We start from the raw sequence: 26,169 nt of genomic DNA, 5'->3' as shown, positions 1-26,169 counted from the left end.
TCACCTGAAGACTGGGCATGCCATTGGAGGGTTATCTTGATTAGATAGTTATCCATCTTGATGGTAGAGGGAACTATCTCCCTAAAAGGAATCCTGGACTGTATAAAATGGGGAACAAGAGCTAGCTCTAGTTTGTAATCACTCGTGTAATGACTGTGGATGCAAGGTGACCAGATGCTTCAGGCTCCTGCTGTCTTTACTTCTTTGCCTTGATGGACTATATCTTCAGCTGTAAACCAAAATAAACCCTTCGGTGTCTTAAGCTGCTTTTGTCAGAGTATTCTATCACAGGAACAGGAGGAACTAAGACACCATTCTACATCATTCCTTTCCCAACTCCTGAATAAGCAGTGACTGTTTTTCTACCACCTCTCTATCAATCTTTCCCATGCAGCAAGAGAAACACAAGTGGACAGAAGTTCACACCATCATTGCACTGTCCAATGAAGGCAGCACCACCATAGAAGGCCTATGGAGTCCTTAAAATGCATCTACTCACAAAAAAAGAATATTTAAGCATAAAGCCACACTGAATTTAAAAAACTTTGCAACAAAAAAGAATGTAAAACCTCCCATTTATATCTTTTATATTGGATTCTTATTAAAATAAATCTTCCATAACTTTGGAAATACATGGGTCAAATAAGTTACATTATTTGAACTAATCCCACCAGGGCTGGGAATATACCTAACTGGAAGAGAACAAGGTTAGTGCAAGAGGCCCAAGTTCAATCTTCAGCATCAAAAGAAAAGAGAAAACATCACTTACTGTTTTTTTCATTATATATTTTATTGTGCTCACCAAAAATTTTTAACTATATACATAAGGCCTGACATGGTGGCACATGCTTGCAATCCTAATACCAAGAACACAGAGGCAGGAAGATCAGGGGTTCAGGTCCAGCCTGGGTAACATGAAACTTTGCTCTCCAATATAAAGTAAATTTAAGCATGTCCACGAAATTAGATGACTAACGATTCAGATCACAATATCTTGAGTCACGATGACTGTTTTTAAATCTTGCCTAGATACAAAACTGCAGATAAGCTATTATTTCTATACCTCAATGTCCTCAAATTTAAAAGACTAATAATGACCAGGTGGTAATGCACACTTGTAATCCTGGCACGTAGGAAGCTAAGGTAGGAGAATCATTGTGGGCTAGAGGCCAGCCTGGGCTACACAGTGAATTTAAGGCCAGTTTGAGCTACATAACCAACCCTGTCCCAAAATAACAACAATAAAGATAATTATTAAGTGGAAGTAACAATGAAAGACTCAGTGGATAAAAGAAAAGCTACATAAAACAGGCCTCAGATATCAGTATTATTTTTCTTGACACAATAGGAAAGAGCACCCACAAAGTCAACTGACTTCCAAGTGCTCATTTTTTAAGAATTTGTAAGAAACATAGCTCAGTGAGATAGCCCTCACTTAGCATGTGTAGGACCCTGGATTTGAACCTCAGTACTAGGACAGGGGAAGTTGAAGGCTATAAACTGAAACAAGGCATGATGACACACATCTGTAGCCCTGGTACTCAGGAGGCTGAGGCAAGAGGATCTCAACATTGAAGCTAGATTGGGGTATAGTGAGAAACAGACGTCAGTCAGAGCTAATATTCAGACCTATCAACTCCACCACAAAAGAAGAATTACAAATCCAGCAGTTTTGAAGTTCTCCATAACTCTAGAGCAACAGTTCTTAGCATGTGAACTGAGACCCCTTTGGGGTTGTATTTACATTACGATTCATAACAGTAGCAAAATTACAGTTATGAAGTAGCAATGGAATAATGGTATGGCTGGGGGTCACCACAACATGAAGAACTATATTAAAGGGTCACAGCATTAGTAAGGTTGGGAACCACTGCTCTAGAACATGGGAGAAACTGCAATGCTGAATAAACTTTAAGCTGAAGAGTTGAAGAGAATCCAAGAATTCTCAAAGTTTGGGTTAGCCAGGCGTGGTATACTTAATCCTAATAGTAGTGGGGGGTTGAGGCAGAGGCAGGCAGATCTGAGTTTAAGGCCAGCCCTGCCTCAAACAACAAAAAACCCTTTTTTAATTAGTTGTATGTGTATGAATGCCTACATGTATGTAAGCCCATCACCTATGGGCAGTGCTGTGCCAGATGACAGCACTGGATCCCCTGGGACTGGAGTTCAGGCAGTTACAGGCTGCCAAGTGGGTGCTGAGAATGGAACCATGCAGAGTGGCAAGTGCTTTTAACCACTGCACCATCTTTCTGCCCTTCAAAGTTTGTTTTTTGGATACCTCCTTCCTCCCTGACCTCAAAAGGAAAGCTAAGCAGCAAATCTCCTAAAGACTGCCTAAGGCATATAAACACATGCACCTACAATATAGCTCTAATTTTTATGGATAAACAACACAGTTATTTGATAAAAGTTTATAAGAGAATCCTTCATAGTAAACAGCTCTTAAGTTCCCAAGGAACTTTACCTGCTTTTTTGTTATGTCCTGTTTAAAATATAGCAAGTAAACCACACTTAAAAGCATACTTAAATAAAAATTTTTAACTTTAAAAATTCTGTGTGTGTGTGTGTGTGTGTGTGTGTGTGTATGCACGTTCACTCGTGTCAGAGACTTGGATTCCCACAAGTGGCGGGAATCAACTTCAGTCCTCTGAGAGAGCTATATGTACTTTTAACCACCGGGCCATCTCTCTAGCCCCTTGAATAGAATTTTAAGTATGACTTATTTTTTTCCTTAATAAAAAAATCAAAGGCTGGAGAAAGAGCAAGTTATGGTGGCTCAAGCCTGTAATCTGTAATCTCAACAATCAAGAGGTTGAGACAGGAGGACTGCCTGGAGTTTGAGACCTGCCAAGCTACATACATACATACATACATACATACATACATACATACAATGAGTTACAAATCATCCTGACCTAGAGTGAAACCCACTTAAAAATTAACAAAAATAAATAATAAAGCTGGAAAAAAGAAAATAATTTCTAAATATGAATATGTTCCTTATGATTAACCATCAATATGAAAAGGACTTGGACTGTTCTAACCTCATAAATCTAGATAATTTGAAACATCTACATTGTTACTACAATTTACTGTTTGTCATCTTTTTTCTTTTAGCTTTTCTTACTTTTTTTTCCTCTTTAGATAGGGTCTCATGTATGCCTGCTGGCCACAAACAGGCTACATAGCCCAACAAAGACTTAAACTTATTTTCCTGCCTCTACCTCCGAGTGCTGGGATCACAGGCGTGCGCCAGGTGTGTGGTACTGAGAATCCAATCCACAGCGGCTTCCAGCATGCTAGGAAGGAACTCTACCACCTGAGCTACATCGCAGCCCCCATCCTTTATTATTCATGTAATACTTTTTGTTTGCTTTCTTGAGATTGGGCAAACTGCTGTATAGCTAAGAACTTGTTTGGATGGTCAAAAGGGGAAAAGTAAACAGCCAAAAAGAAGTTCAGACAGAGATGAACCCCAAGGCTAGACGAACGTCATGAACAAACATAACTTTGAAAGTCCAATTTAACACTCGATGAGGGGACATGACAGATCTTTCACTCTTAAACTCCGTTTTGGAGGCTGCGTCTTTCTTCCTTGACTGTCTACAGTCAGTGCCGAATCCCGTTCGGTGACTGCTAACAACAGTCTCGACTCCCTTGTGTCAGGACTCCAGTTTATCTTCAGGACTTAATGACCCGGCTCGTCCGAGGAAGAAAGCGCCTAGAAAAAGGGGGCGGCCAGGAGCGCGCGGTCTTGACAGCCGCAGCCCCGGGCCGCCGCCCCTCTGTCCTCTACTTGCTCCCAACTTCCTTCTCTCGGCCACGGCTCTGCTTTAGCCTGATGGACGAGGAAGAACACCACGTACCTTCGGAAGTGAGGCGAGAGAAGGGCTTGAGCAGTTCGGCGAAGCTGAGGTGGTTGAGGCGGGTGAGCCGCTCGGCTTCGTCGCTGCACAGCGCGGCGACGCAGGGCACGAAGGAGTCGGGGATGAGCTCCTGCACCGACTGCACGCACTGGGCCATGGCCGCGGCCGGGCGCCCGGCCTCCGCCCCGCCTCGGAGCCGAGCTTGCCGCAGCCGCCGCCGCCTGCCCGGCCGGGTGCGGCCCCACTCCGGAGCCTGCAGCCGACTGCGCGTCGCCGCCGCTGCTTCGGCTTTCAGGGCCTCGGCCCTTCCCTGCCTCCGCTCAGCGCTCCCCGAAGCTTTGCATCCCACCCTGGCAGGTGGGGACGCCGACCACCGCCGCTCAGTCCTCCCGACGGCAAAGCCTTGGTCACTCTCCGACAGGAACCGCCATGTTGGGCCGAACCCTGACCCGCCGGCAGCACTACTCCCGGCAGGCCCCGCGCGCCCCTCACGTGACAGTGTCAAAGACGCGGTGTGGGCGGGGCCGGAGCTGATGACTAGCAAACGGGGAGCTACGGAAGCCCGTAGGAAGATTGGGACCGGAAATACTGTGACGCGTGGGTTTCCCCTACTGGCCGGGGGCGGGGCTATGAGGCCGGTGGGCGGGGCTGAGTGGGCCGGGAGTGCACCTTTTGGGCAGGTTCTTCGGCTGGTGCTGGGCAAAGCTGTCAAGGTGATGGCTGTTCTCGCAGGCCTGACCTTCTTGGTGTCCCTAAAGATCTCATCTGGCTGCAGTAAGCAACTGATGTAACTTAGCGCTACTTTCTGACATGTCGTCCCGTCTTTCCCTTGGTGGGCGGCAACTGCTTGAGGGACAAGGGGTGCTGATGGCCAGGTGCCTAGGGGCTCCCCTCTGCAGGTGCCTGAGACGGACTGTATTCCCTGAGCACGATCATGCTTTTAGAAGCGGCCTGCCACATATGTGCTCAACAGGAAAATGCGCTGTTGAGGGTGCTTTAGTTAGCATGGATTGTAAGGGGAAAACTGCATTTTTCTGGATCTCTGGGAAAGGATGTCTTCAAATGTCTTCAGTGGTTTGTTTTGTTTTTAAGACGCGGGCTAGGATGTAGTGCACTTGTCTCTAATACATGAAGTTCTGGCTGTCTGAATGTCTTGGAACTCCTACTTAAGACTCCCAAGTAGTGGGGTTACCGGCTTTCATCACCACGCCCAACTCCACCTCTCCTTTTCCATTTTATAGTATTTACTTCATGGCAATGGAGAAACCAGTACTTATATACTGTGTGGCCTGTCATTCTTGCATACTGCAGACTTGTCAGCCCCCATAATCACATGACCCACGCCTAAAAGGGAAGTATCAGAGGCTTGCCACAGACAGTTGGAGAGCAGAGTTTGACCAGACCACAGACTGCGCCCTAGAGCTGGCTATTAGCAGAAGCATGTAGATCTCTGTGAGTTTGAGATCACCACATCTATGTAAGAAGTAACAAGCTAGTCGGGGCTGTGTACAGTGAGTCCCTGTCTCAAGAGAAAGGGGTTGGGGAAGGAGTGTATTCTTCCTATCCTGGTCAGCTCTTGGCAAAATATTATTTGAACTATAGAAATCCCTAAAAGAAATGGCATTACAGTAAGTACCTTAACAGACTTTGTTTCGTTTTTCGAGACAGGGTTTTTCTGTGTAACCACTCTGGTTGTCCTTGGAACTCACTTTGTAGACCAGGCTGTCCTCAAACTCACAAAGAAGCTGGCTTCTCTGCCTCTCAAGTACTGGGATTAAAGGTTTATGCTACCACCACCTAGCTTTAACAGACTTTTTGGAGTACAAAGTCTTATTATGTATCCTCAGCTGGCTATGTAGTTCCCTCTGGTCTCATACTAAGATATTTGCCTACCTCCTGGGATGAAAAGTGTGTGGCACAATGCCCAAGAGTAGCAGACTTTTTCATCAAGACTTTTACAACATCAAAACAGGAGTTAGTGGGGGAAGAGGTGGCCAAGGGTTAAGAGCACTTTTGCAGAGGACCTGAGTTCAATTCCCAGCACCCACATCAGGTGTCCCATAACTGCCGGTAATTCCAGTTCCGGGGACTCCACACCCTCTTCTGACCTTTAAAGGCACCTGTACTTATGTGCACATAACCACACAGAGACATACACACAAGTACTATAAATAAAATAAATCTGCAAAAAAGCACAGAAGTTAAGCTTGGATACAATGATACATGCCAGTGATTCCAACCAAGTAATTCCAGGCTGGAACTGCCAGGTGGTGGTGGTATATGCCTTTAGTCCTAGCACTCAGGAAGCAGAGTCTTAGTGTTCTATGTGAGTTCGAGACCAGCCTGGTCTACAAAGTGAGTTCTGGGACAGCCAGGACTATGCTGGAAAAACCTGTCTTGAACTCTCCCCCAAAAGAAAGCCAGGCTGAAACAAGATTGTCATCCTGAAATATACAATAAGACCTGATCTGGAGGAAAAATGTAAGCTGAGCATAGTGGAACATGTCTGTCATCCTGGCACTGGAAAAGTGGAGTTAGATAGATCAATGTTCAATGTCATCTTCAGCTACAAAGCAAGTTCCAGGTTTTATATACTATGAGACTCTATTTAACAACAACATCAAAAAGTATAGCCAGTCAGTAGAAATTAAAACCTATAATCCCAACAGTTGGGGAACAGAAGCAAGAGCACCAGCACAAGTGCAAGGCCAGCCTGTGAAAGTGTGTGTGTGTGTGTGTGTGTGTGTGTGTGTGTGTGTGTGTGTGTGTGTACGTGAATGTACATGGGAGTGCATATTGGCTAACACCTGTAATTCCAATTTTTGAGATGCTGAGGCAGGATGATTTCTACAAGGTCTAGGGTACGTAAAACCCTGTCTTTAAAAGTAAAAATAAATAATGTAAAACATGCTGAGGATATAGCTCAGTGGTAGGACACTTGAAGTTCTGGGTTTGATCCCTGTGATTTAAAACAAAAAATGTAGCCTGGAGGTAGTGACAAATGCTGGTAATCCCAGTACTTGGCAGGCAGAGGCAGGCTGATCTCTGTGAGTTGGAGACCAACCTGATCTACAGTGTGAGTTCCAGTACATCTAGGTCTGTGACACAGAGAAACCCTGTTCCAAAAAAACAAAAGTAAACAAGAAGTTAAGGTTATACTACCTTAAACAAAGTGTAGGTAAAGGAGAAATATAACTCACAGGAAAGGGAGCATAGGACAGGCATAACCCCAGGCTTTATCAGCAGGAGTCTTCCCCTCACATCTCCACTTCCGTCTTCATTCCTCAGGTAACTTTCTCACCAGTGTAGGGCCTGCCCACCAGTGTAGGGCCTGCCCACATTAAACAGAAATGGAACTTCACATTCCCAGCATCAGTATATCAATCACAGGGAATGCTTGTAATTTGTTTCACTCAGACCATATGCCTTTCCCTCAGTCAATCAAGTTCCAGGGAGGTTAGCTATTATTGGCCAGTCTTGGTCATAGCTCTGCTCTTTTAGGAAGGAAGATAGGATTGATTTATGACTATCAAACTAGAGATGGGAATGTTTACCAGCCAAATATAAAAATCATATATCCCACCACAAACTCATCATTGACTCCTCTATAAGCACACATTGCCTTCTTCCATAGCTATGATTTAAGAATGCCTCTACCCAATAATTATCCCTTTTACTACTGAAAACAGATTCATTGTCTAGCTAGAGGCAGCCACACAGAAACCATCAAAGCCAATCCCAACCCAGGGATCTCTGGATGTGCTTCTTCATGGTCTGTGACCAATGGCATGCTGTTTATTTCTGAGATAGGCCCAGGCTAGCCACCAACTCACTGTATAGTCAAGAATGATCTTGAGTTTCTGATCTTCCTGCCTCCACTTCCCCAGAGCTAGGATTTCTCCATTTTATGTGGTGCTGGAAATTTAAAGCAGGACTTCAATTCTACCAACTAAACTACATCCAGACACTAATTTTTTTTCAAATTTCATTACAGAAGTTTATTTATTTGTATTTATGTACCCACACACATACATGCAATGATCTATAAGTGGAGGTCAGAGAACAACTTTTATTTCCTTCTACCAAGTGGGTCCTGGGAGTAGAACTCAGGATATCAGGCTTGAAAGCCAGCATCTTCTTAGGTATACATACCTACATACACAGAGAGAGAGTGGATGAATTTAATGTAGTCTTCAAAGTAATGAGGTAGTAGAGGCAGAACTCCTGATCCTCCTGTTTCCACCTGCTGGGGTTACCGGTATGCCTGGCCTCTAGCTGTTTAAAGTGAAGACATGAGGTATAGATGCAGCTCAGTGGTAGAGTGCTTGCTTAGCATATACAAGGCCATGGGTTTCATCTCAGGTACTACAAAAAAAGAAGGGAGGTGGGACACATCAAATTACACTGTTGGTTCTTCTGTCAGTGCCATGCCCACTACTTTTTTTGCAATATAATAAAGAAATCTGTTTTCTTTGTTAGAAGCAAAATTAAATCATAAAACCATCATTCAATAATTTCACATCCCACAGGACCCAGTAAGTTTTAGAAAACACCAATCTCCTAAGAAGGTTGGGAATGTTAAGGTCCAGGGTCCTGTTGCTAAGTCAAAAGAACCAATGAATGAAGAGAATGAGTACAAGTCAATAGCTAGGAGTCTCCACACTGTGCTGGGAATAAGGCACTATGCAGGATGTGTTTGCAGGTCTAGCTTTTGCTCTTCTGTTTCTATGCCTCCCCTGGACAATGGCTGTGCTTGTATTGCATGTAATTTGAATAGTTAACTGTGTCCATAGCTTGGTTGTATCCTGTCCTTGAGGCCAAGAGGACAGGGTTGGTCACAAATGAGTAAACACTTGGTGAACAAAGCTTAATGATGGGTTACCTTCTGAGAACTGAGTCATTAGGCAAGTCCATCACCATTGGACATCACAAAGTGTACTTACACAAATCCAGGTAATATCTTCCAAACACACCTACAGACATTTTGGCTTGCACTCATATATAGTGTTTGTGCTGGCTGCTTTGATGTCAACTTGACATATGCTAAAGTTGTCAGGAAGGAGGGCGCCTCAACTGAGAAAATGCTTCCAAAAACTAGCTGTAAGGCATTTTCTTAACTAGTGATCAATGGAGGAGGGTCCCGCCCACTGTGGGTGGTGCCATCTTTTGGCTGATGGTCTTGGGTTTTATAAGAAAGCAGGCTGAGCAAGCCATGGGGAGCAAGCCAATTAGCAGCACTACTCCATGGCCTCTGCATCAGCTCCTGCCTTCAAGATCCTGCCCTGTTTGAGTTCCTGCCCTCGCTGCTTTTGATGATGAACTGTTATATAGAACTGTGAGCAAAATAAACCCTTCCCCCCAACCCCAAGTTGCTTTTGGTCATGGTGTTTCATCGAAGCAATCATAACCCTAACTAAGACAGTGTTATAGCAACATGTTTGTCACTTCACGAGATATTTATCTTTTCAGAGTCTCACATTATTTTTTATGCTTAGAAAGCTGGAGTTAGAGGCCAGAGAGTTGACTTAATAGTTAAGAACACTGCTATAGGGCTAGAGAGATGGCTCAGGGGTTAAGAGCACTGATTGCTTTTCCAGGGAACCCAGGTTTGATTCCCAGTACCCACATAGTGGCTCACAACCAGTAGCTGTCTCCAGGACCTGACACCCTCTTCAACTTCTTCACGCTCTTCTGGCACCAGCCAGACATAAACATACATGCAGACAAAGTGTCTATACACAAAATTTTGTTTGAAGAGAGCACTGTCACTCTTACAGAGGAGCTAAGTTTGTTTCCCAGCATCCATGTCTAAGAGCTTATAACCACATATAACTCCAACTCCAATGGATCCAACACCCTCTTCTGGTTTCTGTGGGGTAACATTCAAAATAAACCTTAAAAATATTTTGAGCTGGGCAGTGGTGGCAGATGCCTTTAATCCTAGCACTCGGGAGGCAGAGGCAGGCAGATCTCTGTGAGTTCGAGACCAGCCTGGTCTACAGGCGCTAATTCTAGGACAGCCTCCAAAGCCACAGAGAAACCCTGTCTGGAAAAACAGGGCAAAAAAGAAAAAAGAATATTTTGAAAGATTTTTTTAAATTTTTATTTTGGGTGAGTGTCTAGGATCCTCTGCAAGAGCACGCTCTCTTAGCTTCTAAGCCATCTCTCCAGCTCCTAAAAATTTTTTTTAATTTATTTATCTTTATTTTATGTGCATTGGTGTTTTGCCTGCATGTGTGTCTGTGTGAGAGTACCAGATCCCCTGGAAGTGGAGTTAAGTTGTGAGCTGTATGTGGGTGCTAGGAACTGAACCTAGGTCCTCTGGAATAATAGCCAGTGCTCTTAACCACTGAGCCATCTCTCCAACCCCCCTAAAAATATTTAGAAAAAAACTATAGACTAGGGAATAGAGGCCAGTGAGATGGCCAGGATGCTTGTTGCCAAGACTGATGACCTGAGTTTGATCCCCAAGACCCACATAGTAGAAGGAAGCATGCTACAAAATTGTCCTCCGACCTCTACTTGTGAATTGTGGCACACACATGCCAGCACTTAAACTCACACATCATAAATACTTTACATTTAGGCTAGAATTTTTTGACTCATTTAAATTATAAAACCTAAGTCTACTGTTCAGTCCACTGTTACTACTTCCAATCATTTTAAATGTGAAGATCAATTCTAGCATATTGCAAAACTGTAACTGCTTTCACTTTTTCCAACAACAGATGGTGCTGTTGAACATTGTAATTTTTTAATTGTAAAAATTTGTTAGTCTCGAATACATAGTTATCCCATAGAGACCCAGGTTCAGTTCCTAGCATACACATAGTAACCCACAACCACCTGTAACTCCAGGTCCAGGGGATCCAATGCCTTCTGTAGGCACTACACACGTGTGGTTCACAGATATACATGCAGAGAAACCACCTATACACATAAGAGAGGGAAATTGTTAATTACACTCAAATATTTTGTGGTATGCTAATTGAAATAGAAAGAAGATTTAAAATATATAATTTATAGGACTTGAATGTACATGTGGTACACAGACATACATGCAGAGAAATCACCTATACACATAAGAGAGGGAAACTTTTAATTACACTTAAGTATTTTTTGATATGCTAATTGAAATAGAAGGAAAATTTAAAATATATAATTTATACATTGTGAATGTAGCTCAGTGATAAAGCATTTGCCTGAGATATAAGGACCCTGGGTTTAGCCGGGTGGTGGTGGAGCACGCCTTTAATCCCAGCACTCTGGAGGCAGAGGCAGGCGGACCTCAGTGAGTTCAAGACCAGCCTGGTCTACAAGAGCTAGTTCCAGGACAGCCTCCAAAGCCACAGGGAAACCCTGTCTTGAAAAACCAAAAAAAAAAGACCCTGGGTTTAATCCCTAATGAGAGAGAGAGAGAGAGAGAGAGAGAGAGAGAGAGAGAGAGATTTGTCAGTATGTCAGGGCAAGCATGTGTAGTTCAATGGTGTGTCTGTAATGGCATGTACTAGGCTCCAGGCTCAATCCAGTACCCAACATATTCAGATACACACACAATATACACATACATAATATGCTCACATGTAATAGCCCTGCATTCTACATGTTCATTCATATTCTTTAGCAGTTCTAGAGATCAGACAGCTTTATTATTACTAGACCACGCCCTCTACCACTGTGCTGACCTCAACTTTGACCCACATGTTTTGTTTTATTTTAGACAGATCTTAGCGTGGCCTAGGATGTCCTTGAAGTCCTGATCTTCCTGCCCCCACTTCCCAAGTGTTAACATTTTACAGAGTAGCTTGAGATACAGCTCAGCAGCTAACTTAAGAGTGCTTACTACTCTTCCGGAAGACCCAGAATTTCGTTCCCAGAGCCTGGGTCAGACAGAGCTTTAAGAGGTGCAAAGCCCTCTTCTGACCTATGCTAGGGTTTAATGCTCTAGAGGCAGTGGGACTTGGGATAGTGCAGCCAATATATGAGGCAGACTAAGGTATCGGACAAGACTCTTGCCTTGTTTTCTTAGAGTTTTCTCACAAACACTCAGAATTCTCACACAACTCCATTCTTGGACTGTGTTCTGACACAAAGGCATCTGCACACATATGGTTAGCTCACACACACACACACACACACACACACACACACACACACACACACACACAGAGAGACAGAGACAGAGACAGAGACAGAGACAGAGACAGAGACTTCTTTAAATTATTTAGACTAGTGAGATGGCTAAATAAGGAAAGGCATTTCCATTCAACCAAAAGCCAGGCAGTGAGGCACAGACAGACAGTTATTTCCAGAAACTTTGCATACATCAGGCACTGTTCCAAACCCTTATTCAGAACAAGACCAGGGCTGATTCACTGGTTAAGAATGTTTGTTCCTCTTGCAAGGGGTCTACAGTTCCATTCACAGCACCCAAATTTGGTAGCTCACGACCACCTATAATTCCAACTCCAGGAAATCCAGCCCCCTCAAAAGGTCTGCATGAGGACAGGAACAGTTGTGGCACATGTGCCTGTGTGTATGCTGGAACACACACACACACACACACACACACACACACACACACACACACACACACACACACACACACACACACACACACATTTAAAAACCCTTAGAACAAAAACAGCTGTGGCCTTTGCAAAACATGCAAAAACATTTGTATGGGTTTGGGATGCTCTCCATGGTTCTGAACCAGGCTTTCTCATCAAGACTCAAGCCTACTTCTCTAATGTTCCTTCGAAAATCCTTCTCCTGTGCTGACAGGCAAAATAAAGACAAAAAAAAAAAAAAAAAAAAAAAAAAAGAGGAGGAAACAAAAGCTGAGAGATCAGTACAATGGATAATTACTTACAGGTTTGGGTAGGGAAAAAAAAAACGGAAATTCACTTTCAGATCTTCAAATACTTTGAAATACTATCCAGCCTGGCCCAGTGGTATACTTCTTTATTCCTAGCACCTAGAAAGCATAGGAAGGTGGTGTCTCTGTGAGCTCAAGGCCAGCCTGGTGGACATATGGAGTTCTAGGCCAGCTAGAGTTACTTGGTGAAATCTTGTCTCTAATTAATTAATTAAAAACAAAAAAAGAATTTTTAGCTAATTGTGGTGGCACATATCTGTAATTCTAAAGCTTAAGGGATGTATCAAAAGTTCAAGTTCATCTTCAGCTACTTCAAGGATTAGTGATTAACCCTGAGTTACCAATAATGAACCAGTGTTGAATTAAGTAAAGAAATGACAGCACTTCCCCTGGAAGTCTTTAACCAAGAGTGAGTCCAGATTTGAATTCTCTACTTCTCGCTCCCTGTGTCTTCTCTCTACTATATGTTGTTACATGAGTCTGAATCTGTGCCTGCATCTGTGTGTGTCCCTGTGTGTCTGTTCTGTCTGTGTGTGTCTGTCCCTAACAAGGAGTTTTCTCTGTCTTTGTTGAACAGCATAGAAAGTATCACATGGGAAAGGAATGGGGTACATACAGAAATCTTTAATAGCAGAGTTATCCAAGGAATCAAGTTGGTGTTTGCAACTGACCAGACAACAGACATCACTGAGGATCCACCAGTATCCATAAATGGATACTTTCTACCGTTAGTTAGATTTTACAAAGTCGCTTTCAACTTCTGTATCTACTGCTTTCAGCAAATGACATACATGCATTATATGGGTCAGGTATGAGAGAGTACATAACTTAATATTATAGTTATGCATTAGCTGTAATTAGACAAGGTTATAAAGATTGATTACATGGGAAATCTAAGGCAAGTAATGTTGCTTGTTTTGTTGTTCTCTTAACAGCAGGTTAAACAAACAGCTTGAGTACACAGGTGGCTAGTAGTCTTAAGTCCTAAGTGACTTCAAGGTGTATTATTAACTCTGGCTGTTGAGATCTAGCAAAAGTTCCAGTCTCTTAGAATAAAAGACATTCTCAGAATACTTCATTGCCACAAGCTACAAAGAGTTTGAGGCCAGACTTGCCTACTTGAGACCTTAGCTTTAAAAAAAGTTCTGGTTAATGTTAAAGTTACAAGAAATTAAGTCCTATATTCCCTATTCACACTCATAAAAAAACTACTGGAGAATTTTCTTTTTCATTTTTAAAAGTTAATTATTTAATTATATGCCTATGAGTGTTTTGCTGTATGTGTATATATATGCACCATGTTTGTGCCTGATCCCATGGAGGTGCTAGCATTATAGAGGTGAGCAAAGCCCAGCCTCAACAGTCACTCTTGCCAGTCAGTCTGAAAATGTCTACACTGTTAACTGGGCATGTTTATTGGGAGTCTGATTTCTCCCTTTCTTTTATAACAATTGGTTGGTTTAGCAATATGTAAATTATTTTTAAGAATTATTTTATGCAGGCCACTGTGTTTGACATTAGGTTGGGTTGTACATCCTACACCTGGTGGGACATCGAAGGCAGTGGAGTCCTGGTGGTAGAGGCCATGCAGACTGGTGTGTGGGACGAAGAATAATTATGGGCCAGACTGGGAAGAAATCTGGGAAGGAACCAGTTTTCTTGCAGAAGCATATAAAACCAGACTACATGAGACTGAGACAGATCAAAAGGTTCAGAAGAGCTAATAAAGTAAAAACTATTTGCTTCCTTAAATCAAGAATGGAAGCATCGAAGGATACAGCCTTGCATACATTATGACTTCTTGTTCAATGCCCAGTAACTTGGATTTTCCAGCACAAGTCAACCTGTTAAACACCCTGAATGCAGTTGCATCAGGGCACATAATGTATTTTTAATCTCCCTGGCAGTGGAAGATGAAACTGATTTATATAATATTCCTTGTATGGGGATGAAGTTCTAGATCAGGATGGCACTTTCACTGAAGAACTAGTAAAAATTGTGATGGAAAAGTGCATAGAGACAGAGAATGTGGATTTATAAATGATGAATTTTTTGTGGAGTTGGTAAATGTTCTTGATTAATATGATGATAATGATGATGATGATGATGGAGATGATCCTATAGAAAGAGAAGGAAAACAGAGAGATCTGGAGGATGGTCAAGATGATCAAGTTTCCTGCTGATAAAAGTTTTGAAGCTATTTCCTTAATGTTTCCAGATAAGAGTACAGCAGAAGAGATAGATAGATAGATAGATAGATAGATAGATAGATAGATAGATAGATAGATAGATACATACATACATACATACATACATAGATACATACATAGATACATAGATACATAGATACATAGATAGATAGTTGCTCTGCCTCCTAAATGCACCTCAATCATAGACGGACCAAATGCTAACTCTGTTCAGAGGGAGCAAAGCTTACATTCATTTCATACACTTTTCTATAGGTGATGTTTTAAGCATGACTACTTCCTAACCCCCTCCATACAACACCAACACATAAGAACAGAACACCAAAACAAGCCTTGTGGACCAGTGTTACCAGTGGATGTAAGGGGTGGTGAACCCAAAACTATTCGGCTTAAAGCCCACCTTTGTAAGCCTTTTAATGACCTTTAAGTTTGCGGCTTAAAGCCAGCTCTGTGAGCCTCCTGTAACCTGTAATTAGATACGGTTTGGCCAAGCGGAACTGCTAGCTGCTTCTGTTCCGAGAAAGGGTCTGGGGCTTTTCTGTTCGCTGTTCCAAGGAAGACCACTAGATGTTCCGGCTGATAAGAAGAATGTTCCAGTCCCAGCAAATACCTGATGTTCCTTCTATTATTCCCCCCAATTCTATTGTTGCAGGGCTATTTAAGCCCACTCTAAGCCCCAATAAATCGAGACCTTGACATTGCACAGACAGACTCTTGTCCTTTCTTTCGCTGCTTGGTCTCCTTTCTCTCGCCCATGACTCTTTCAGGCAGCCCCCCTTCGGAACCCTGAATGACTGGACCTGCAGGACGGGTCAACTGGAGGGAGGTAAAGAGTTTGCTGCTGGCTTCACTGCTGAGTGGATTAAGACATCACCCCACTGCCCAGGGATCACAGAAGAGGAAGACTTCCTAATAACAGTGACAGCACACCCCACACTCACACCATGAGTGTGCTGAAGTCAAAGGATACAGACAGTGGCAGAGAATTAGGGACTGACTGGGGAGAGAACAATGATAAAGAAAAAGAGAAAAAAATGAGACTTTGTGCTCCTCTGAAGCAAGTGTCAAACACCAACAAAGATGAAGCCAAATATTGAAGATCCTGAGAATGTGGTATGGAGTGGTACTGGAGCCTCAATGTTTAGAGTACTCATCAGTACTTACTAGGATAACGTTTGTGCCATTGGTAGGCTAATTGAGACCAAAACATGTAAACAAGTGTGTGTGTTCAGAGTCAAAGGGTCTAGAATCAACATGTGTCCCTACTGAGGATACAGACACTCCAGTGTCAGCATGTGTCCCCACTGAGGATGTGGACACTCCTCCGAGGAAGAACAAAAGAACACTGCAGGAAGCTACAACTGGAAAAGGATCAAAACGGCCTTCTAGGACGCTGGTGCAATGATCAGTATAACCCCAAGCAATGGTCATGCCACCTGGCTATCTAAGAGTGTGACCCTGACCTCTGTCTCACATGTAGAGCTGCTGACCATTGAGACAACAAAAGCATGTCCTGCAAGGACTGAGTATTGAGTGGGGCTCTACAAAGCACTTATTGCTGTCACCATCTAATGTGGTAGGCTGGGGGATCTTTATCATAGATCCTGTACAGGAAAAAAATTAATCCATCTCAGCATACTGTGGAGAGATTATTTTTCAGGATGAAGCAGACAGAAGAGGGAAGGTATATGACAAATAAATGCACAGCTTCCTGTTCATTTTGAACAATTACATAACCCACAAGGACAACAAAATTCATTTTGCTAACCATTCAGTAAATCCAAACTTCTATGGAAAAGTTACGATAGTTAATGCTGGTCATAGGATATGCATATTTGCTAAGAGCCATCCAGGCTGCTGAAGGGCTGTTTTGGGATTACACACACAGCCAGGCTGATGCCCTGAAGTATATGGGCATAGAAAGAGAAATGGAAATCCCTTGACATCACTACCTCTTCTCCTCCTCACTAAAACAGCCCCCTTAGCTTCAGGAACCTTGAGTACTGCTGGCAATTTAGAAAAAGGCAATGCAGTTTGAAATTCTGGGTTTGCAAAGTGCTGTAACTGTAAATTATAGTAATGAGTTTAAAAAACAGCTATTTATTGCCTTCTCACCAGCTGCAAAGTGCTTTGTACCAGTGAAATTTTGCAATAATGCAGTATGGTAGATTTTTAACTTTGAATATTTGACCTTGTAAAAATTATTTTATGTGTTAGATTTGATTTACATTTGTTTGTGTGGTATGATTGTGTGTGGGGTATGTGTGATGTTGTATTTGTAGCTATGTGGTGGAGTGGATATGTGTGGTGTGTGTATCTGTGTGGTGGAGGGGATATGGGTGGCATGTGTATTATGATTTGGTATGGAATATATGTGGTGCGTATGGTGTGTGTGTACTGGATAGTTTTATGTCAACTCGACACAAGCTAAAGTCATCTAAGAGGAGGGAACCTTATTTAATAACATGCCTCTATAATATCCACCTGTAGGGCATTTTCTTTATTAATTATTGCAGTGGTTTGAAAGGGAATGGTCCCCATGAGCTCATATATTTCAATGCTTGGTCATTAAGGAGTGGCACTAGTTGACAGGGATTAGGAAGTGTGGCCTTGTTGGAAGTGTATTACTGGGGATGGCCTTTGGGATTCCAAATGCTAAAGAATAGCTTTCCTTCCTGATGTCTACAGATCTGGATATAGAACTCTCAGCTCCTACAGCACCATGTCTGCCTGTGTGCCACCATGCTTTTCACCGTGTTGACAATGGACTAAATCTCTGAAACTGTAAGCAAGCCCCAATTAAATAATTTCTTTTATAAGAATTGCTATGGTCATGGTGTCTCTTCAGCAATAGAACATTGAATGAGACAGTAATTGTTGGGGGGGGGCAGCCCAATATGGGAGGTGCTATCCCTGGGCTGGTGGTTCTGGGTTCTATAAGAAAGCAAACTGAACAAGTTGTGTTGAGTAAGCCAATAAGCAGCTCCCCTCTATGGCCTCTGCATCAGCTCCTGGCTCCAGGTTCCTGTCCTGCTTGAGTTCCTGTCCTGACTTCCTTTGATGATGAACTGTGATGAGGAAGCTTAAGCTGAATAAACCCTTCCCTCCCTGACTTGCTTTTTGGTCTTGGTACTTCATCACAGCAATAGATTGTGTGTGTGTGTGTGTGTGTGTGTGTGTGTGTGTGTGTGTGTGTGTGTGTGTGTCTGGGTCTGGGTCTGGGTCTGGGTCCGTGTGTGTCTGGGTCTGTGTGTCTGTGTATTGTATTGTGTATGTGTTGTGTGCATATGTATAGTGTATGTGTGTTTATATGTGGTATTGTGTTAATGGGTGTGTGTGTGTGTGTGTGTGTGTGTGTGTGTGTGTGTGTGTGTGTGTGTGTTGTGTGGCTAGTGTGTGTGCCTTGTTAAGTGCACATGAGAACAGTACCAGTGGCAGACAGAAGAGGGCATCAGAATCCCTGGAGCTAGAGTTAACAGGTTGTTGCGAACTGCCAGATGTGAATGCTGAAATTAAGCTCTGGTAGTCTGCAAGAGCAGTGAGTGCTCTTAACCACTGTACTGGAGCTATTTCTCCAGCCCTGAAATGTAAATTTTATATAGAATTTATAATATCTATACAATACTAAACAACAAGAGCTGAAGTTCTTGTTTTAGAACAAAACTCTACTTTCTATTATCTATTTTAAAATTGACATGAACTGCTCTTGGGTAGAAAACTTTCATTCTTCCTTTAAGACACTTTTGTGTATCTTAGGCTGACCTTGAACTCATTCCATAGCAAGGATTATCTTTTATCGGATTTTATCGGATCCTCCTTGTGATTACTGGCTTCTTCTTGTGGTTTTGTTTTGTTTTAAGAAATATTTTTATTTTTTATTTATGGGTATGTGTGAGTGTCTTTGTGTATCTGCCACTTAAAGACCAGGTGGCCTCCGAGACCAGATAAGTGTTGGGTTCCCTGTAGCTGAAGTTACAAGTGGCTGGGAGTCACCCAACATGGGTGCTGGGAAGCAAACTCAGGTCCTCTGAAAGAGCAGGACTTTCTCTTAACTGATGAACTATCTCTTTTAGCTGATGATCCCTCTGTTTCCAAAATAGAACAAACAAAATAAAAACAAAAAGCAGGTGATGTGGTCACGGTTGTTTGGCTAGTTCAGGCAAACAGGGTCAGTTAGTTGGAATTTTGTAGTTTGTTTTCCCCACTGTAGTCATTGGACTTTCGCTGTGTCTAGATCTTGTTGGAAAGATGTGAAGCCAAATGACTCAGCTCACTCACTTTGGACTTTGCCTTACCTTTCCTGCATCTAAAGCCTTGTTTATAAAAACAACAAAGATTAGAAAGACAATAGCAGTATCTATAATCCAAAACTGGCTCTGGGCTTTTATTTAACTTTCCTTGAAGATTATGATTTGCATGTTCTGGACTTTATCAGTGGACTGGAGCAGAAGCTGATGATCCCAGGCCTTTTCATTCTTTGCTTAGACAAGTGCCTTAATACATATGGGTCTAAATTATCTAGGTGTTCTTATGCTTGTTTTTCCTGTACTAACTGGTCTATAACCAGAGCTTAAGCTGTCTAATTTCATTTGTTTGTTTTGTTTGTTTGTTTGTTTGTTTGTTTGAAACAGGATCTCTATATGTAGACCTAGATGTCCTGGAACTCTCCAGTGTAGGCCAGGCTGACCTTGAATCACAGTCCTGCCTGTCTCTGCCTCTGCCTCTGGAATTAAAGGTGTGCTTCACCACACCAGGCCTAAACATCCTATTGTCAGAGACGTTACTGGAACAGGCAATGCACCCTAAGGTACACAAGGCCCTGGGTTCAATCTCTAGCAACACAAAGAAAATGAGAGTAAAATATAGGTTTGATACCCAGCACCAAATAAAACTAGGGGTGGTGGTCCGGGCTTGTAATTTTACCACTGGGGAGGTGGCTACAGAAAGAGGAGAGTTCAAGGTCATCATCCTCTGCTCCATATCCTCTGTTCATGGGCAGCCTGTCTCAAATGAATAATATGTAAATAGACAAAATGATAACACATCTAAATATGTATCAAGTTTTTCTATTTATTTAAAAATCTGAGAACAAGAAGTACTCTTTCTACAAAGATCTAAGGATATTGCTATACCTGGTGATTCACACCTGCAATCTTAGCCCTCAGACTGAGGCAGGAGGATTACTGTGAGTTCCAGGCCAACTTGGGCTGTCCAGTAAGATCCTGTTTCACATAAAATGAAACAAAATATCTAAGAATGGAAATAAGATTTTCCCCTTTTTCTTCCAAATATATGTTGCACTAAGAAAGTTTCTGTTGAATTCCTAGGGCCACTTTTAAGAAATGACACAGCCTGGTGTAGTAGTGCAGCTTTTAGTCCTAGCACTCAGGAGACAGAGGCAGGCAGGTCTCTGAGTTCAAAGCCAGCCTGGTCTATAGAATAAGTTCCAGGACACAAAAAGACAAAAAATAGGGAGAGAGAAATAATATTTACTACTTGATACATAGTTACCAAAGGACAACCACTGTTCAAAGTACTCTCTGCATATGGGTTCATTGAGAATTCACAGTTCTACCATAGAAATGTAAATATGGTTTGACATCTGAGATGTGACGTGGCATAATCACTGTCTATTTTTTTTCTTCATCCTGTTCTTCTATTCCTCTGAGTTCTCCCAAGCCTCTCTTTTCCTACCTTAGATACCAGAAACAACAGGCCCTATTGATGGTTATCATAAGATAAAGGATAAAAACAATTCCCTAAGTACAGAGACAGTCCCAGACAAAGGTCACATGACTGAGATAATGACCCAAAGTGGTGATCAACCAGGCCAACAAGATCAGTATTGCTACCATAGGAACACTCACTCCTGCCTACATTTCTTGCTCGTGTGTCACAACACACTTTGGAAGACAGAGTGTAGGCCATTAGACCTTGTTCTTCCCAATGAGCCACCTTTCTTTCTTTACCATCTTTCCTGTCTTTAACAGAATTTCTAGATGCCAGAGCCTTTGTGCGCGTGCTCGTGTGTGTGTGTGTGTGTGTGTGTGTGTGTGTGTGTGTGTGTGTGTGTGCGCGCGCGCGCGTGCGCGCGCGCGCACATGTGGTCCAGAGGTTGATGCCACTGTTTTCCTTTGTCATTCTGTATTTAACTGTTTGAGACAGGGACTCATTGAAACTGACATCTACTGATTCAATTAGACTAGCTGGCTAGCAAAGTCCCTGGATCCTCCTATCTCCAGCTCCCCAGTACTAGAATTTAGTTAGATACATACTGCTGCAGCCAGCTTTCTATGTGAGTGGGGAATCAGAAGTCAGGTCCTAATGTTTGTGTGGAATGGATGATCTCTCTCTGGCCCTGATGATTTTTTTTCCTTTGTTTTTGTTTCCTGGTATTTATTATCATGGTGCTATGGACTAAATAAAGGCTGCAATACAACAAAGTACTCCACTATTGGGCTGCACCACCCACCATAAACTGTATTTTTCAGATAGTATCCTTCATAACTATTTGAAAAATGATTTGGATGGAATCAGGGAGGTGTGCTAGAGAATTCAGCCAAGGTATCTACCATTTCAATAGAATTGTATTATTTTATTTTTGGAGAGGTTTTATGTAACCCAGGTTAATCTTGAAGTTGCTATGTAGCCCAAAGATGCTTTGAACTCTTGATCCTGTGCTATCCTCCAAGTGCTGGGATTTCAGGCTATGTGTCACCTTGCCTGGTACTGTGCAGTATTGAGGTCTGAACTCAGCACATCCTGCATGCTAGTAACACCCTGAGTGAAAGTGTATGTTTGACATGAGCATGGCCATGTCAAGGACCCCAGTGCCTCAGACCCATGAGCGTAACAAAGCCCTCCTCTAGTCTGAGTGTGAAGATTGACAGTGTGGTCGGAAAACATCTACAATAGCTTAATTGCTTTCTGCCACTGAATATTTACAGCCTGAAGACAGCTCCCCCTACCGAGCTCCTACCAACATTAGCTAGCCCTGCCTCTTTGTTCAGCTGTATGTAATAACCCTGAATCCTTGTTCATCTGTCTGAAGTAACCCTATCTCCTTGTTCAATTGTACATAGTAAACACATTGAGCTTGCAGGGTGCTGTGGCTTCTCTATCCAACAGCCCAGATCACCCATCCCAGCTTTTCTGTGTAGATGTATAGCCTGTTCTTCATTCCCCTGCAACCCCAGCTAGGTCAATTCCTGGAGCCATACAGAGCACTGCACTACCAACCCAGTTGTATTCCCAGTCCCCTCCCTTTGGGGGGTTTCTTGAGATAGAGTTTTGCTATCCAGTCCAGGTTGGCCGCAAACATGTGATTCTCTGCCTTGGCCTCCCAAGTGCTAGGATTATATTCAGGCACCACCATGCTTGACTTTCTGAATTTCTCTCTCTCTCTGTCTCTCTCTCTCTCTGTCTGTGTCTCTCTGTCTCTCTCTCTCTGTCTCTCTCTCTCTGTCTCTCTCTCTCTCTCTCTCTCTCTCTCTCTGTGTGTGTGTGTGTGTGTGTGTACATGCAAGACAGGTTAACATCAGATGCTATTCCAAAGGAGCCACCCACCTTGTTTTTTGAGACAGTGTCTCTTACTGAGATAGCAAAAAAGGTAAAATCATTTTGAAAAGTAGAAGGTATCATTCAAATATAAAGAGATATTTCCATCATTCAGATCTATAGGCTTGTCTGGTTTCCGACACAAATGGATTGAAATCTGAGAGCATCCCTCTCATTTACCTAAGAGTCCCTCTAAAATGGACATGGGCTCAGCCACTCTTTTGTGCTCATTCTGGTGCCCACAGTCCCTGCTCTCTCTATCTGCAAAGTTTCGCCCTCCAATTTCTCTCTCCCCTGCCCCATTCCATGCATTCATTGGTTCTACTCTGTTACCCTCAACCACCTTCCTTCCTTACCCCTAATTCAGAGCATGCATACTGCTTTGTGGTATGCTCTGCCTACCCATAAGATGGATTATACACGGACTATGATTTGTATATTTTCATCCCAGAATGAATGTCTAAAAATGATAACATGTTTTCTTCTAGAGAATTGTAGGACACGTTTAGCTCAGTCTATTTTAAGAACATACTCTCAGTGTCAATTTCCAAGAAGAAGAAAGATGACATTTATGGCTCTGCAAGTAAAACATATCTTCAAATTATGTCCTTGAGGTCATGGGACATTTTGTACTGTTTATTCTCAGAAATGTCCATCAGAACTATGAATGGGATCTGTAGAGCAATTAGTGTAGAGCATAACAAGGTTCAAACAAAGACCTGGGCTCTGCATCAAATGCATCAGCTAGCCTGGGTGTTGCCCTCTTTAAAAAATTACAAGGGAGGGGGATAACAAAAATAAACTTGCAAAATAAAGCTAAATATTTCCTTTGGTACAAACCATCTGTGTATTTGCTCTCTAGAGCTAACATGCACACTACGCTCACCTTGAGTGTTGATCAGTATCGGTAGCCACTATTGCTTAACTCTGCTTTTAAAGCACACTATCACCTGGGAAGAAATTCCTGCCCAAGCACTCTTCCATATGCTAATGGGACTCAGAGCCTGGGTAGAATGTGAACCTTGGCTAGCTATGGCTACATGGCTTGGCCAGCTGTGGCTGCATGGCAACAGCACTTAAGGAGAACACACCCTTAGTCCAAGTGAGCAAAGGCTTTGCTAAACAGGAAGCTGGTATGGTCTGTTTTCTACTGCAAATGGGAGGTCTGTGTTTAGATTAGTTTCTTTTTATGTATTATGTGGAGGAGTGTTTTGCAGGCATGCTTATGTACATCTGTGCACTACAGGCATGCAGTGCCCTTGAAGACCAGAACAGGGCCTCAGATCCCCAGGAACTATAGTTATCATTGGTTGTGAGCTACCATGTGGGTGCTGGGAATTGAACATGGGTCTTCTGGAAGAGCAGTCAGTGCTCTTCACCACTAAGCCATCTTTTGAGCCCCAAATGTGAGAAGAGGAAGCTTTTCCAAAAAGAAATCTTTTCTGTAATAAACATGTGAAAGAATGCCTTGTCTAAATGGTGGGCAAGGAGTCATCATTTTGAAGGTATGGTGGAACACAAAGACTGTAATCCCAGAACTTGAGAAGTGGAAGCAGGAGAATCAGAAGTTTCAGATCATTCATCCATCTGAACTACATGAGATTCAAGCTGGTGATCACTAAGAATAAGACATAAAAACTGAGCCTGGAGAGCTGGCTCACCAGTTAAGAGCAGTTTCCAGCACCCACATGGTTGCTCATACCCCTGTGTATCTCCAGTTCCAAGACATCCAGTGCCTTTTTCTGACTCCCTTGGGCATGAGGCACACAAGTCACACACAGACATACAAGCAAAACATCCACACAGATTATAAATAAAAGTGTTAAAAATGGTTTAGGAACTATGTTATCATCTCTCTAGCAGTTGATACCATGATTCTGAGGAGCAAGATAGGGGGCTGCATAAGCATTACCACCTGAGTTCAATTCCCCAATACCTACATAAAAAGCCAAGTGTGATCATGCACACACACACCTGTAACCCCAGTGCTGTGGAGGACACAGATAAAAGGATAGGGGGTGCAGCTGGCTACTGATTAACTCCAGGTTTAGTTCTGCCCCAAGGAAATCTAATGGAGTTCTCTGGTCTACACACAGGCACATGGGTCCATGCATCTGCATCTGCATGTGCACACACACACACACACACACACAGAGAGAGAGAGAGAGAGAGAGAGAGAGAGAGAGAGAGAGAAGAGAAGAATGAGAAGAGAAATATCTCCCTAGCAAGTTCAAGGTCAGTCTCAAAAAAAAAAAAAAAAACAGAATGGAGGACCATGTGACTTGTGTCACTCTGTTGATCATCAGGGTTACTTCACAGGGTTACTTCAGTTGATTTTGGCTGGCTATGCAGGAATCCCTTCCTCTCCACTCTGTGTCTCCCTCCCAGAGCTGTGTACATTGCAGAAGAGGCTGTTCTTTGGTGGAAGGTATCTACATAGCTGTGCTCCCCTGTGAAGACAGTTAAGTTCTCACATAGGAGACTCTACAAAAGTATATAAAATAAAAAAGGGAAGAAAAGGAGAAGAACCAAGGAAGTGCGGGAAGAAGTTTCAGAATGCCACATAAATACTCAAATACTGGCAGAGAAATTTCAAAATGACTCTTCATTACGTATGTAACAAAAGTAAACTAACTCTACAGTTACAATACTGCAGCCAGGACCTGGAGTCATTCCTAGATGTTGTGACTTTGCAGTTTGTCATTGTCATTTCCTGAAGGGTCTCCTTATGCAGCCCAGGACACCCTTGAACTCCAGATCCTGCTACCTCAACCTCCCAAGCACTGGGATTATAAAACTATACCATCATGCCCACTTTACAGTTTGTGGTTTCTGTTACTGCTGTTTTTGTCTAAGAGTGGTTCATGTAGCCAAGGTTGCTTCCAACTTGCTATATAACCAAGGATGACCTCGAACTCTTAATCCTCCAGCCTCTGCCCATGTGCAGGGTCTACAAGCTTGAGTCACCAAGCCTGGTGACTTTTGATTCTTCTTTTGATTCTTTTGTTGTTGTTTGTTTGTTTGTTTGTTTGTTTTTCGAGACAGGGTTTCCCTGTGTAGCTTTGAAGCCTATCCTGGCACTCACTCTGGAGACCAGGCTGGCCTCGAACTCACAGAGATCCGCCTGCCTCTGCCTCTGAGTGCTGGGATTAAAGGCGTGTGCCACCAAAGCCCAGCTTCTTTTGATTCTTGATGCAGTGCTTTCAATGCAACGCTAGTGGAGCTGAAGATGTCATCACAAGGAAACCCTAGAATTGAGTATTCTGGCTCTAGATTAGTTAATTTAGCATGGCCAATTTGGAGGGAACAAGAAAAGGAAGAAGGTCTTTATGCTAGGGCTCATGAAAAGTAGGCTGCCTTCAAATCCACAACGGGTAAAGGAACAAATCTGTCAGAAGAGTGAGCCCCTGAGATCTCCTGGAGGTGAAGAAACCTCTGGTTGCAGGCCTGTTACTGTGCTATCCCAGAAAATTGGATATAGGCCATCCAGTAAACTGATTCCAGACTCCTCTCCCATCATCTGCTGTGAGAAATTGCCCGGGACAATTTCTGAGAAATTGTCTGAGTTTCTTTTGAGTCATTGCCTACAGTAACTCACTTTGTGTTGGTATAAAATATGCCTGAAACTGGATGTTTTGTAACTTAGAGAGGTGTATTTGGC

The 26,169-nt window shown here is 42.8% G+C and overlaps 2 protein-coding genes and 1 pseudogene across 5 annotated transcripts in view; 2 read left to right on the top strand and 1 right to left on the bottom strand.

Moving 5' to 3' along the window:
• The window catches only part of Trappc8 (trafficking protein particle complex 8), an 80,404-nt gene extending 76,058 nt beyond the window's left edge, over nt 1-4,346 (bottom strand). For all 4 annotated transcript variants that reach the window (XM_027400541.2, XM_027400542.2, XM_027400543.2 and 1 more), the window contains exon 1: nt 3,867-4,346. In XM_027400541.2, coding sequence (XP_027256342.1) covers nt 3,867-4,023 — 157 coding nt within the window. In that variant the 5' untranslated portion in view covers nt 4,024-4,346. The remainder of the gene's footprint in view (nt 1-3,866) is intronic.
• Nucleotides 4,347-4,509: 163 nt separating this feature from the next.
• Nucleotides 4,510-26,169, top strand: part of Rnf125 (ring finger protein 125) — a 78,168-nt gene continuing 56,508 nt past the window's right edge. Inside the window, exon 1 of the mRNA XM_035440264.1 lies at nt 4,510-4,640. The gene's annotated coding sequence lies outside the window, so the exon portion shown is untranslated. The remainder of the gene's footprint in view (nt 4,641-26,169) is intronic.
• LOC100750584 lies at nt 13,035-17,590 on the top strand (annotated as a pseudogene).

The sequence above is a fragment of the Cricetulus griseus genome, chromosome 2, assembly GCF_003668045.3.
Source record: "Cricetulus griseus strain 17A/GY chromosome 2, alternate assembly CriGri-PICRH-1.0, whole genome shotgun sequence".
NCBI classification, from domain to species: Eukaryota; Metazoa; Chordata; class Mammalia; order Rodentia; family Cricetidae; genus Cricetulus; species Cricetulus griseus.
This window is presented reverse-complemented; position numbering and strand designations above follow the sequence as displayed.